Raw genomic sequence first — 14,719 nt, 5'->3', positions numbered from 1 at the left:
TTTTCAATTTATTTCTTCTTATTGTAGGTATTTTATTCAACACTCTTCCTATTAAACTAGACATCTGTTTTCCTACTAGAAAGGCTCATTGGTTTTTATTTATATATTTATACATGAAATTAGTCATCGTTTCCCCCTACTGATCAGAGAACGGAATGAGTTCACCAACAGAAGCCTCTGAACACGACGGCTCCACATATTGCTCCACAGCTTTAATTCTTTTAAACAAGCCCTGCTGCTAGCAATTAGGATTTACATCTCAGGCCTCAGCTAAATAACTTGCGATGCCTGGAGAATTATTACCCAAAGTACTGTCAAAACAGAGCTGCTCCCATGTTAAGTTTCTTTTGCTCTCCTCCTGAACATGGAAAAGCAGCCACCCCAGGCTACCTATCAATTCTCCATCTTGCTCGCAGAGTCCCTCAGAGCCGAGGGAAAGCCTTCTGCTTGTGGTGTGGACAAGTGTTCCAGTTCATAGCGGCCGTCCTGGGGGGCTGTGCTGACACTGGAAGAATCCTCCTTGGCGGCCTGCTGTAGGCTCCTCTTACGCTCCACGATCTGCTGCAGCTGGAGTCCCGCGTAGTCTGGCTTGGCCGTCAGTGGGCAGAGGGGGACAGGTATGCCCAGGATGTCTGGCACCATGTACGGACGGAGCCAGCCCACTAATGGGGTGCTACCAGGGTTGTAATGAGTTTCCTTGTGATAGAAGAGGAGCCCGTCCACCTAGGAAAGAGAACAGAGAGAAACCAGGTGGGCAGCAGCCTTGGGTCTATACAGTCCATGGCCTTACATGAGGCCTTACCTGAGCCCGGTCTTGGCTGGGATATAAATAAAATTTTTTATTATTATAATTATAATTATAATTATAATTATTACAGGATGGTCCAGGGGTAACCTGCCTTTTGAAAAATGGGAGAAAGTGCTGTGGGCATCCCACCTCACTTCCTGTTCTATTGGTTAGAAGGAAATGCTTCTTTCAAGCTTAAATCCAACAGGAGAAGAGGGGACTCTATGGGTATGCCTTTGGTGACAATTGGGATATTCTGTGGATTCAAAGCACACCCCTTTTGCTGTGGGAATCAGCTATAGCCTCTTTTAAAATAATGGCAATTTTCTTCTTTTACAAAAAGCCTACACCTTTTAAAAATTTCCACCTTTATTTTATGGAAGTAAATCACACAAACCAACAGAATAAAAATGACAGAAGTACATAAAAACAGTGCAGTATAGCTAGGAGAGACTGCCTATTAGGTTAGTAAAGAACTTAAGACCCTCAGGAAAGGCCAAATTTCACAGTGTACTATGGAGAGGGTGTTCTGTGAGTCTGTCTTTCCTGTATATAAGATAAAATCCCACCAAACGGCACAGAATTTTTCAGGGTCCTCCAAGCCCCTGGCAATATATACTGTAATTTACTAACTGCAGCTCCAATTCTACGGAGGCCAGCTTACTGTGCGGCACCGTGGGAAGGACAAGGTGTGATGATAGGCACCTTGCAGACCTTGATACCTTGAGCTCCTTGGATGGGAAATGATAACAGAATCTGAATCAAGTCCTACTGAATTCAGTGGGACTTGCCTATGAGTAGGCATGGATAGAGCTGCACCAGTTGAACTGAAATCCAATGTACATTTACCTGGAAGTCTGTCCCACTGAGCAAATATGTTAAAGGTTGTGCTTGTGGAGCAGAAAACATTCTTCCAAGCCAGGGGTGGGCAACCCGTGTCCTCCCAGATGCTGCTGCGCTACAGCCCCCGTTTCCCCAGAGTATTGGCTGGGGGCTGATGGGAGTCAGATGTCCAGCAGGAGCTGGAGGACCCCAGGTTCCCTCCCGCCATCCTCAACTGAAAACTGCTTTGAACACTTTGGCACAGCATGTGTTACCAAATAAATAATATGAAAAATGAGGTGCATTGATAGGGTAGCCAAGTAAAAAGAGGAAGTGGTGGTGGTGGTGGTGGTGGGGAGAATCCCCTCTTCTCTACAACTATTACAGCTGCAGAAGCCCTGTCTTTTTCTTTTAATCACCAGGCCACTGTAAGGTGCAATACAGATTTATAACTCTCTTGTGTACGCCATCACATGAGTGGCTTTTCATCAACTAGCCAAAAGTCTCTCTGTAAAAAGCTCCAACCCCACCCCCACACTTGGGTTATTTTTTAAATAGATACATGATTGGGTTTTGTATTTGCAAATCTAACAGCTTAAGGAGAAGATACCTGGATATCTAGTGCTGCTTAGTAATTAAAGCTGCCTGCATAATCCTGCTGGCATGTCCATCTGGCAAGGTCCCCATTGGTTGGGATGTAATGAGAAAACAAAAAAACATTTGCCTCCTTACTTACTTACTTCACCAAACCTTTATTAGACATTACAAATATAGGCCATCATCAAACATCCATATTTAAAAAAATATACAAATAAACAGCCATGTAAAATATGTAACAAGGGTTTTCATTGGAGTTTCTTCCCACTAAATAGTGCTATTCACCACTCTGAGATACTATTGACAAAAAACTCAGCCACCTTTGCAGTTACTTCCAGGTTAATGTCAGACAGATTGAATCTGATATTTTCACCATGCCGTGATGTTAGACTACCCAAAAAGGGGGATAGCACACGTTTGCGTAGCTGATTGTACAATGGACAGTAGAAAAGAATATGTTTTACAGCATCTAGCACATTCAAAGAACATCCACAATGTCTATTATTTCTGGGGATGTTTGAATATCTGCCCTTGACAAAAACTGAGGGGAAAACGTTCAGTTGGGCTAACATAAAGGCCCTGTGTTGGACTGGAATTATTAATTGTGAAATATAAGTGACCCTGTTATCTGTTGTATTTAAACCATAGAACTTGGGGGAGCAAATTTTATTTACAGCTGACTTGATATTTCGTTTTTCAATGACCCTTAATCTGGATTAAGTGATATATTGCTCACTTGAATTATACATGAGTTCCAAGTCGGTGCCAATAGATCTGATTTTGTTATGTAAGAGTTAGAACCATTTGGATTTATAAAAGTCCTCAAGTCAGAGAGCAGACTCGAGGGTTGGCAACGGAAATGGCAACGCAACCAGTGTTTTCCAGTGCTAGCCCACACCCAATATTCCATTGTGTGTATACCTAGTTCTGCACACATCGTCTCATACTTGATTGAACTTGGGAGCCCCAGGATACGTCTCAAGAAACTTGGGTGTATCTTATCTAAATCACTATTATATGCTTGTATCCATATTGGGATCCCAAAAAGTATCTGGGACGACACTTTAGTTTGAAAAATCTGAATATCAGCTGGTATAAATTGGTTACCTTTCTGAAAAGAAAAGCGAGCTACTGTTGAGGAGGTAAACTTTGCCTGTTTCATAGCACTTACGTGATGGTTTGACCAACTTGAGTTGCTCTGGAATAAAATTCTGAGATATCTTTGAATCTTCACTTTACTTGGATTTCGTGTCCTCTAATTTTCCATTTCTCTAATTTCCAGGAATTAGAGAAGATCAGAAATTTTGTCTTCTCATAATTTATTGAAAATGTATTGCTTTCATAATAGGAAACCAGGGAAAGTAAAAGATGTTTCAGACCTATCGTCAGTGATAATAAGGCCACATCATCCGCATACAGTAACAATGGGACCGGGTTTTGATTGATTTTGGGGGCATGTGATTCTACTTTTTCAATGTGCTCTGGAAGATCTGATAAAAATAAATTAAAAAGAAAAGAGGCAAGAATACACCCTTGTTTTACACCTTTCGTATTCGGGATGTTGGAATAAAGCTGACCTTTGGCATTGAGTTTGATTTGGCAAATGTTAAAGAAATATAAATTCTGTATTAAGATCAGCAAATGATGATCAATTCCTAATTCCACAAGCATCTTCCACAATATATTTGCCATTGGGGCAGAGTTGCTTGCAAAACAAGATTAGCTATGCTATTGCTTCTGTCCAATATGGAGACACCATTAGACATTTCCCAGGAAATAACGCTTATGTGAGATTTCAAAAGCAAGGTCCTATTAAGACCAATTTTAAAGATTTAGTACCCTACTTTGTTGACCACTGGGTCTACAAAGCCTTTGCCGAAGCCCCATCAGTGCAGTCATTGTGGAATGAGAAAACAGCAACATTGAAATTAATTTTTTAATCCATCACTTTGCTTCTATGTTGTTCAAGATAGTTCTTAAATGCAAAGCTAACTTATGGAATTTCACTGCAATAAGGTCCAATGGTGGCCACTAAGTTTGCGGTTTTTAAAAGGGGATAGGACAATTTTTTGTGACATGGGCTGTGGTCTAAACCACTGAGCCTCTTGGGCTTGTCGATCAGAAGGTCCTTGCAATGGGGTGAGCTCCCGTTGCTTGGTCCCAGCTCCTGCCAACCTAGTAGTTTGAAAGCACGCCCCCCCCCCCAAAAGTGCAAGTAGATCAATAGGTACTGCTCTGGTGGGAAGGTGAATGGTGTTTCCGTGTGCTGCTCTAGTTTCGCCAGAAGCGGCTTAGTCATGCTGGCCACATGACCCGGAAAAACTGTCTGCGGACAAACGTCGGCTCCCTTGGCCTGTAAAGTGAGATGAGTGCCACAAACCCAGAGTCGTCTGTGGCTGGACTTAACTATTAGAGGTCCTTTACCTTTTAGGACAATTTTATGGAGCAAGTTACTAGCCATAATGGTTCCATAGAACCTCCTGGTTCAGAGGCAGTATACCTCCAAACACCAGCTGCTGAGGGGGCAAAGGGAGATGATGTAGACCAGGGGTCTGCAACCTTTAAGACAAAAAGAGCCACTTGGACCCGTTTCCGAAGGGAAAAAAACTGGGAGCCGCAAAACTCGTCATTATAAAAATAACTTTTTTGTCACTTTTTTATTCTTTGTTTGACCCCTCAGAATTACTCCTCCTCATAGAAATAAACGTTAAATTAACAAGTTACCTTTTTGTGTGTGTGTGTTCTTCACTCCCCTTCAAAACAGTGACCAGCGTACATGCCCCCTTTCAATGCAGTGACCAGCGTACATGCCCCTTACAATGTAGCGGGTGGGCGGGAAGGTGACGTCGGGACGGTGCGTGACTAACGTATGCACCGCCCCCATGCGACGTCACAGCCAGTACAGCGCCCGCCACAGTGGGGAGTGTCGGGGCGCACAATGCGCCTCCTCCCCTCACTAGTATCCGCCCCGGAGCCGCGGCAAAGGTGTAAAAGAGCCACATGCGGCTCCGGAGCCGTGGGTTGCTGACCCCTGATGTAGACCCTTGTTGGATGCTTGATGGAGGCATCTAGCTTTCTATCGTGGAAAACAGGATGCTGGACCGGATGAGCCTTTCATCTGAACTGGTAAAGCTCTTACATTTAATAAACAATCAACATTTCCACAGCATTTCAAGTGTTCAAAGCACTTCATATGCAAATCCCCTGCTGTAGCTTCCTCTGGGGATGTCCCCATTTCTAAAAGCGCATTGTTTCATGAAAATAATACCAGCCAGACTGGTTAGTCTCAAATGTTCTAACTATTATTTTCAGAGGCAGCACCTAGGAAATACTTCTAAATATCTAACAAATGGCATTTGGGGCACACTAAATTAGAACGCAAAAGTTCTGCAATTCTTGTATCCCTTGAAACTGAAACAATGTCAGGGAAGTGCATGCTGCTGAGTGACCAAATCTTCTAATAAAAATGGAAGGGACAAGTCAAGCCTTGCACTGGCTTGAATGCAACCTTAAACATGCATTTAATAATAATTTAAATAATAATAATTTAAATAATTTAAAGTGTGCTTCCTTGGATACAAATACTTCCATTCCATTGAGATTCCAGGAGGGTGGGGGTGGGAATTGAGATTTGCATCCCAATGAATTTAGAATGTGAAAAATAGTTGCTGGTACCTCCAGCTTCATAAGGGTGGGGAGGGAGGGGAGAGTGGCTGTGTTTTGTATCTTCCTGCTTGCTCAGGCTGAAGAAATCCTTAACATTCCCAGGATCCTCCTCTCCTCTGACAATCAATGTGAATTAAGAGCATCCTGTGCTTTAACAAGCCTTAACTCTTTCCATCATTTCCTCTTGCTGCAATACTGCAGCTGGCGAATACTCCACACCCCTCCTGCTAGTCCCATGTACATACATTCCCCCTTTGGCAGTAAGAAAAGAAAAGAAAAGATTTTTTTATTACCCCTCATGTTCAGCTCCCCAAGGGGAACAGAATTTTACAGATAACCTGCTGTGGAGTTTCCTAAGATTTGAGCTTTTGCTACTTTCAGCTAAATTGGCCTGTGCTTTTAAAAGGCAATTTATGTGCAGGGAAGTGATGACTCTGGAAAAAGGAGCAGCGGAAGCTGGGAAGAAGTTGGGGGGAGAGAATGATGACAAAAGACACAAACTCTCTGCAAGCATTTCTGGCCGGTGAGGGGGGCTCCTCATTCCCACTCCAGGACTGCCTTTCCTTACGAGCTCTGGCTCGAAAGAAGCAGCTTTGATCAATGCCGCCAAAGCCAGCAGCATCAACCTTAGAATCACAGAATCACGGAGTTGGAAGGACACCAAGGATCATCTAATCCCAGCCCTTGCAATGCACACTGTCTTTGGGTGGGCTCCAGCCACCAACCTTCTGGTTAACAGCCAGACCCACTGACCCACTGCGTTGGCAAACCACAGCTTCCCAGGGACCACAGCCAAGACCCTTCCGAGAGAGACGTCATGGGTAATACCTTGGATTTTGTAAAAAGAAAATGCCCTGTTAGATCAACTCAGAAGCCCGTTTACCGGGTATCATGTTTCCCGAAGTGGTCCAACCAGATGCCTCTGGGAAGCCCACAAGCAGAATCTGAGCACAACAACACACTCCCCACTTGCAACTTCCAGCAAGTGGCACTCAGAAGCTTGTTGCCTCCACCAATGGAGGGAGAGCAGAGTCATCAGGGCCAGCAGCCATCCAAGTCAGTGGCCATCACATTCCTTCCTTCATTCCTTCACTCAATACCTCCTGTGGAAGCACATTCCGCAGTTTAACTATGAGCTGGGGGGGATACGTTCCTTTGACTGTCCTCTTTCAACATTCAGCTTCACTGGATGAATGCAAAGCTTGTAGCATCATTACAAAGGTTTGGTGTGCATGCTTTAAAGTATGTGTATCAGAACATACGGCGGGGGTGGGGAGGTGGCACCTGGCCTGACAGCAACACATGAAAAAAAGATCTAAGGCTCTTAGTAGACCACAAGCTAAACATGAGTTCACACAGGGTTGCAGCAGCAAAAAAAAAGCTAATGCTATTCTAGGCTGCATCAACAGAAATCTAGTGTCCAGATCAAGGGAAGTCACAGTCCCACTCTCTTCTGCCTTGGTCAGACCACACCTGGAATACTGTGCACAATTCTGGACAACACAATTTAGGAAGGATGTTGACAAGCTGGAACATGTGCAGAGGGCAAGCAAGATGGTCGGGGGTCTGGAAACCAAGCCTTATGAGAAACGGTTGAAGGAGCTGGGCATATTTAGCCTGGAAAAGAGGAGACTGAGAGAAGATACTATCAGGTTTTTAAGCAGAGGTTGGGTGGCCATATGTCGGGGTCACTTCCAACTCTAAGATTCTATGTGCATGTAACATACAGTATGTGTTACACCCACACATTCACCACAACACCCATCAACCAGGGTTCAGCACCTCACTCCCTCTGTATCCCTGGCACTCAGTTCTCACAGGATTGTCGGGTTCCATTGTCCCTTTACACCTTTTAAATTGGATGCTGAGAGTTTTTCTTGCACAAAACAACCTTCATTTAGTCATTTATTTTAAAAAAGCTCAGAACATGTGACCCAAACAAGGTTAATTGTTTTGGCATCTTATTTCCCATCTGTTTTTGGAGACTTTGGAAAAATTCAACCAGAGGGGCAAAGGAAGTATTGTCACCCTAACCCCCTCCCAAAAAACACACTGTTTGTGTTTGCTACTTTAAAAACTAAAATACTTACAAGAATTCAGTACCTGCACCCCTTAGGTCAAAACTATACAGCTATATCTTAAGCCAGCCTTCCCCAGCTGGCGCCCTCCAGCTCTTGGACTCTGATGCCCCCCCAGCCCATGCTGGTTGCAGTCCAAAACTAAAGGGGACACTTGTTTAATGACTGCATGGTTATCCTGCATCGCCCATATGGAACGGAAGATGGTATATACATGAGGTTGTTCATATTGCCAGCCCTTCTCCAGTTCAGACACTGGCCAGACCAAAATCTGCTTGCTTTCAGGATGGGGGCTGGCTGTACCATGCGCTTTTGGACCTTGCCCAACCACAGCCTTCTCCAACCAACATTTCACACTGGACCTCCCAACAGCTGGAGCCAGCTGGCTTGGCTGATGAGAATTACCAGGATGGACACTTTCAACCCTTCTAAGTGCATAAATCAGTTTCATACTATTTATACTGTTTGGGACACAAACAAAGAAAAAAGCTTCCCAAAGTGGGGGATGCCTGCCCTCTCCTAGCTTTTTTAAAAAAGAAGACTGAAGGGTTTCCCACTTGGTCACTCCAAAAGGAAGAGGATCAAGCCACACTCTCCCGCCTCAGTGCCCCCCCCCCAAAGATCAAGGCATTTAGGGAAAGTCCCCGGAGAGCAGCAGAATCCGGAGGCTCAAAGGCACTGCCTTTGTTAATAGCCTCTCCACTTTTCAGTAGCCCAGATTATTCCATCCTGTGAAGCTGCTCGTGTTTATTTAATGCACCGTCTGCCTCATTCCCACTGACTCACGGCACTGACGCCAGCTGAATCAGGAAGGATGGATGAAGTTACTGTTTGCCTAAAAGCCTGGGGTCTGACCGGCAAGGAGTAGCATCAGCACTTTGCTCTCTGGACAGCCAGAGGTTCCAGACTCTCTAGACGAGACAGAAGCAGCTGAGCTGCGAACTGTGGCAGCAAAATGGCCATGCGTGAGGCATGCTCAGAGCCAGACATGATGCTGGTCTCAAACCAAGGAACTGTGGGTGGGGGTGCTTTTGTTTTAAAAGGGGGCTCCCCAGAGACACATTTCCATCGCCACAAGCCATGCAAGTAGGGATGTGGCAGTGTGTGGAGGGGTGTCCATGGCCCCTTCAGTTGTTGTTGGACTGTAGCTCCCATCCTCCCTGACGGTTGACCATGCTGGCTGAAGCTCATGGGAGTTGGAGTCCGACACGATTTGGAGGGTCCCCTATGCCTGCCTTACAGACAGTGTTGCTCAACAGCTCCACCTAGGTTGCAGTACAATATGGTCAGCTGACACTCTCAGCTGATTCCCAGGGGCCAATCAGGTTCCGCCAAGCATTATAAAGCCACAGCCTCAGCCCCTGCCTTGCTGCCTTTCCGCCAGCGGCTTGCCTTGCTGGCAAGGACTTTGCCTGGCTGAGCAACAGCTCCCTTTGGACCCTGGGCTACACTCTGTGCCTCAGCCCCTCCCTCTGCAAAATGGGGAATACTACTGTATTAATGGGAGCAAAAGAGGACGGGCATGTAGTACTGCTGAGGTGTTCTGGGAAAAGGTTCCAGAATTTTGGATGGCTCAGGGCAACCGACACAGGGCAGTAAACGCTGCAAGAGGACACGAGAAGAGTTCTGCCAGATATGAGGCGAGAGGCCCATCACGTCCGCCTTCAGGAAGCCTCCAAACTGGACATGAGGGGGAAAGTCCCTTCCTGCTGTTGCTCACTCAGCCACAGGTATTTCAGTGGTACAATGCCTCTGGATAGGGAGGCTCCATTTTGCCTCCATGCACAGGGACCTAATTTACTCTGGAAACAGCCCTGTTTCTCTGTGTTTATTTTAGTCTGTTTCTCAGGTTTGTACTAACATTGTTTTTTTCTTTTTGCAGAGAGAAAAACCAAACACATACTAACACAATCATACACTGAACAATAATCATCCTTGGAAATTAGAAGTTTCCCAAATGATAGAGAAGGGGGGAAAGTAGGATAAATAACCTAATTATCTGTATTATCCTAATTATATGCACTGCACAACTCTTAATAAACTACAGGGCTGAGTATTATCCTGTACCTATTTTTGGTGCATCATGAACATGGAGCATTTCTCTACAAAACTGATGCATTGACTTGTTACATGCAGTACTCTGGAAAAGTCACAGCTTTTCCCCAACCTACAGATTGCTGTGAGATTATAACTCCTAGCAGCTCTGACCACGATGGCCAATGCTCAGGGGATGATGGGGCTTGTAGTCTACAATGCTTGTTTTACTGTCTGTATTTAAAAATATCTGCAAGCTTCAACATTACTGCACATCCCAGATCCCACTCATCCAATTTCTCAGTGATGGCAGGTCCCTCTGTTTCCACTTATGGCCAATCGCCCGCCTGGCTGCCGTTAGTAACAAATCATCATCTGTCCATCATCCATGAGTACTTTCTTTCTTACACTGCCAAACAATGCAAACAGCAGGCCGAATGACATGTTATAGCCTGGAATTTCCCAGCTATGACCCCACACCATTTCTTACTAATTACACATTCCCGAAAGAGATGTACCAAGCTTATTTCTCGTTAACAAAGAAGTCAGGGATCTAATTTGTTCTCATGCAAATGGTGCTGAGTTTGTTCAGATGCAGAAGACACCAGGCAGTTCCTATCACAGGAGGGAGGTATGGCTTGGCTGCGACGGAACGGGCTCTCTCCAGTGGAACATAATCATTCCTAAACTAACTGGAGCTAGATATTACCAGCATTCATACAACATACGAAGCACCTGCTGGATCAGGCCAATGGCTCACCTGTTTCCAGCATCCTGTCTCCAGTGGCTAACCAGATGCCTGTGGGAAATCTGCAAGCAGAACCTGAGTGTAAGAGCCCCCCCCCCGTGGTTTCCAGCAACTGGCATTCAGAAGCGTTCCTGCCTGACAGGGGAGGCAGAGCAGAGGCATTATGGCCAGGAGGCATGGATAGTCTTCTCTTCCATGAATTTGCCCAAACCTCTCTGAAAGCCACCCAACTTGCCTCCTGTGGGAGTGAGTGCCATAGCTTAACCATGTTCTGTGTGAAGAAGTCCTTTCTTTTATCTGGCCAGAACTGTCTGTATGTCTTGAACCGTCTGAATCTCCAGCTAGAGCTTAGGACAATGCTAGTCTGAAATTGCTAGTCTGCATGAAGACAATACTTTATCCTGATGTTAAATGGACAAATGGTCTATTCATCAGGATAAAGCAGCTTCTTTCTATGTTCCACTGAGCCAAGGAGTGCACGTGCCCCAAGGAAAAGGAAGGGGCAGAGCCCACTTGAGCTTGCAGGAAATCCCAGATCACCAAACCATGCTTTGCAGGTTGGGCAGTGCTGTGATATCCAACATCTATAAGTCACCCACACAGCCAAGTGTAGCATTTTTCCACCCTCGCCGCATCAAGCAGTTGGTCCCTTACCTTTCCTGCCCCGACCTGGCCACAGTGATCCATGCAATGGTCATCTCCAGGCTTGACTACTGTAATTCGCTCTACGCGGGGCTGCCCTTGAAGCTGTCCCAGAAACTCCAGCGGGTGCAGAACCTCAAGGTCCATAAATAGCAACACCCTAGTGGTCCCGGGCCCTAAGGAAGTTAGATTAGCTTCAACCAGAGCCAGGGCCTTTTCAACTCTGGCTCCGGTCTGGTGGAACGCTCTGCCTCATGAGACCAGGGCCCTGCAGGATCTGATTTCTTTCCGCAGGGCCTGTAAGACAGAGTTGTTCCGCCTGGCCTTTGGCTAGGAGCCAATTGATTCCCTCCCCCTCTTTCTTTTCCTTTCTCCTCCTGTGATGAGGCTGCATTTTAATGTTTCAATATTTTAATGTTGTATTTTAATCTTGTTTTTAAGTTTGTATTCATTCAGCTTGTTTTTATTATTACTTGTTAGCCGCTCTGAGCCCGGCCTTGGCTGGGGAGGGTGGGGTATAAATAAAAATTATTATCATCATCATCATCATCATCATCATCATCATCATATTACTGAATCAAGTCATTAACAAAAAAGGAGCCTTTGCTCCCAAGCTAGGCTTAGCTGCACTAAACTTAAATGAGGAAGAACGGAGTCTCCGTTTGTGTGTGTGGTCAAAATAGGCTTCCATTGGCCAAGTTCTGCTGGCACAGCTGCATTTCAGTTAGAACATGCAAGGGACTCCTCAGCAGTTTCCTTGGATCCTGGCCAGCAACTCCGGCGCCTCCCTTGGTCCCAGGACGGCTTGGAAAGCGGGGACCTGCCAAATACTGCTCAAATCCAGCTACTGCTACACCAGCCTGGTCAGAATCTGCAATGTTCAATAGCTGGGGCTGGGGGCTGCTCAGAAACAGGAGACTCTCCACTTGGATTTGGAGGATCATTCTGATCTGAGCTCTGCCAGTTGCTGGAGCCATTGAGGGCTTCATTCTACATGGAAGTACATGGAAGCAGCACACAGTTAAACTATGGGACTCCCACAGGAGCAGTGATGGCTACCAAACTGGATGGTTTTAAAAAAGAATGAGGCAGATAGGGGACGATTGATGGTCCAGGTTCTTGAGTTCATTGGCCAGTCAGTGAGTCTCTCTGTGAGTCGGCGTCTGCGCTACGTCTTGAAGCTGGAGCAACAGGGAGACCACAGGAGGGGAGAGGGGGCTGCTCTTGGGCTCAAATCCCGCTTGCAGGTTCCCTTGGGGGCATCCAGTTGGCCACTGTGAGAACAGGAGGCTGGACCAGTTGGACCCCTCTGGCCGGATCCAGCAGATGCTCTGCTTTGGTTCTTAAGAGAAGGTCTCCAGAGCTGCATCTCTTATTGCTTCACTTTCTTTCACTAGCAGCAGCAGCAGCAGCAGCAGCAGCAGGAAAATAGGCTTCCTCCTGCTTGCCTCTCCTTGCAAGCAAGAGGGAAAGGAAAGGGTGTTTGATTCCCTGAGACTCGGTCAGAAAGGAAGAATGTGATCTGAAGGGAGGGAGCTGGAGGACAGGCAGACTCGGAACGTCTGGTTCCAACATGTGGCACAAACAAGTTGTTAAGCCCTCTTGCACAACAACAGCATGGAGTCTGTAAGCAAATCCAACACATTCCCACTTCCTAACCTGATGCCTCTGGGAAGCCTGTCAGGGCAACGGCCCTCTCCACCTGAGGTCCCCACAGACTGGTATCCAGAGCCTGCTCCCTCTGAGTGCTGGAAGATTCAGGACAGATAAAAGATTTTTTTCTGTGCACAGTGCAGAGTTAAACCATGGAACTCACTCCCACAAAATGCAGTGATGACCACCAACTTGCCTGGTTAAAAGAGGACTAGATAAATTCATGGAGAGAGCTGACGATGGCTCCATGGTCGGAGGCAGCCATGCTTCTGGATTTTTATTTTATTTATATACCACCCTATACCTGGAGGTCTTAGGGTGGTGAATGCCATTTGGGAGAGATCATACGAGGGGAGGGGACTAAAGTGCTTGAATCCCACTTGCAGGTTCCCCACAGACATCTGGCTGGCCAGTGTGGGAACAGGATACTGGCCTAGAGGGGCCCCCATGGGCCGGATCCAGCAGGCTCCTCTTAGTGGTTCTGTTCTCTAAACCTGGACGTGGCATAGAACCATCATGACAGCAGCGACTGATGGCCTTATTTACTCATTTGCTTAGAGAACTGTTTTACTCACTCTTAAGCCCCCCAAAGGCTCTCATGACAGCAGCTAAGTAATGCCCAACAGAAGAGCACCCAACCTCTTTTTAAAAACCTCCAATAAAGAAGAGTTCACCACCTTCTGAAGTAGTCTGTTCCACTGCCAAACAGCTGTTACCATCAGAAAGTTCTTTCTAATGCTTCTTAACAGTTTGGTCCAGTGGAGAGAATGAGTGCTTCTAGAGGGCAACAGCATAAAAACCACCTCCTGAGCTGTAGCTGATGCCTGTGCCAGACCCAGCCATGTTCGCGAGTGACTGACAGCTGCCATCTGCTCCCCATCCACATGGTACTGGCCCGTTTCTCTTCCTTCCTGCTAATCCGAATATTTGTGGCACACATGTTCTCTGCTCCCTCAAAAGGACAGGGTCAGATCTTTGGGGCTTAAGTTAAAGGAAGGCAATTTCAGCAGAACATTGGACAAAACTCTGAAACCGTAACAGCAGCAGGACATCAGAGCCGACTCCCCTTGGGGGCAGGCTGGCTCTCCCTCGCTTGGACGGTCAAGCACAGGCTGGAAGCCATACTTGGGGGTGCCCAATCACAGCTCTGGGCTGTCTGCATCAAGCAAGGGGTTGAGGGCTTTTTCAGTCCAAGGCCTGCAGTCCCTCCCGGGTAATCTTTTGCATCCTCCTTAAAGCCATCCAAATTGGTGGCCATCACTGCCTTCTGTGGGAGCAAGTTCCATTGCTTAACTATGTGCTGCATGAAGAAATACTTTTTTATTGGTCCTGAAAACTTTATTAATTGGGGGGGGGGCAGTAAGCAGTATTGCTTAGCTGGAACCTGTTGCCCCTGGGGCTCCTACTCTCCAGGTTCTTTTGGGGGTCTTCTCCACCAGGAATACAAGTCTTGGGGTTGAAAGAGACAGAGCTGTGGTGCCAACAGATGACTGCTTACCTCAAAGGGGAAATCTGTGGCCAGAACCTTGCACAGGCTTTCCGGTGTGCAGGAATAACTCTGCAGTCCCACAAATTTAAACTGAAAGGGAAGAAAAAGGGGAAAAAAAGAAAGATCAGAACTACAAGTGCTCACATCTGAGACTCTCCCATGCATCTCTCAATGGCTGAATGGAACCTCCAGATTCAGAGGCA

The 14,719-nt window shown here is 46.3% G+C and overlaps 1 protein-coding gene across 1 annotated transcript in view; it reads right to left on the bottom strand.

Moving 5' to 3' along the window:
• SNUPN (snurportin 1) overlaps nucleotides 1–14,719 on the bottom strand; it is a 41,587-nt gene continuing 26,868 nt past the window's right edge. Inside the window, exons 8-9 of the mRNA XM_081170667.1 lie at nucleotides 14,526–14,606; nucleotides 1–723 (exon numbers count right to left, since the gene is read on the bottom strand). Of these exons, the coding sequence (XP_081026793.1) occupies nucleotides 394–723; nucleotides 14,526–14,606 (411 nt within the window). The 3' untranslated portion in view covers nucleotides 1–393. The remainder of the gene's footprint in view (nucleotides 724–14,525; nucleotides 14,607–14,719) is intronic.

This window comes from Podarcis bocagei (genome assembly GCF_964188305.1).
Source record: "Podarcis bocagei genome assembly, chromosome: 14".
Lineage (NCBI taxonomy): Eukaryota > Metazoa > Chordata > Lepidosauria > Squamata > Lacertidae > Podarcis > Podarcis bocagei.
This window is presented reverse-complemented; position numbering and strand designations above follow the sequence as displayed.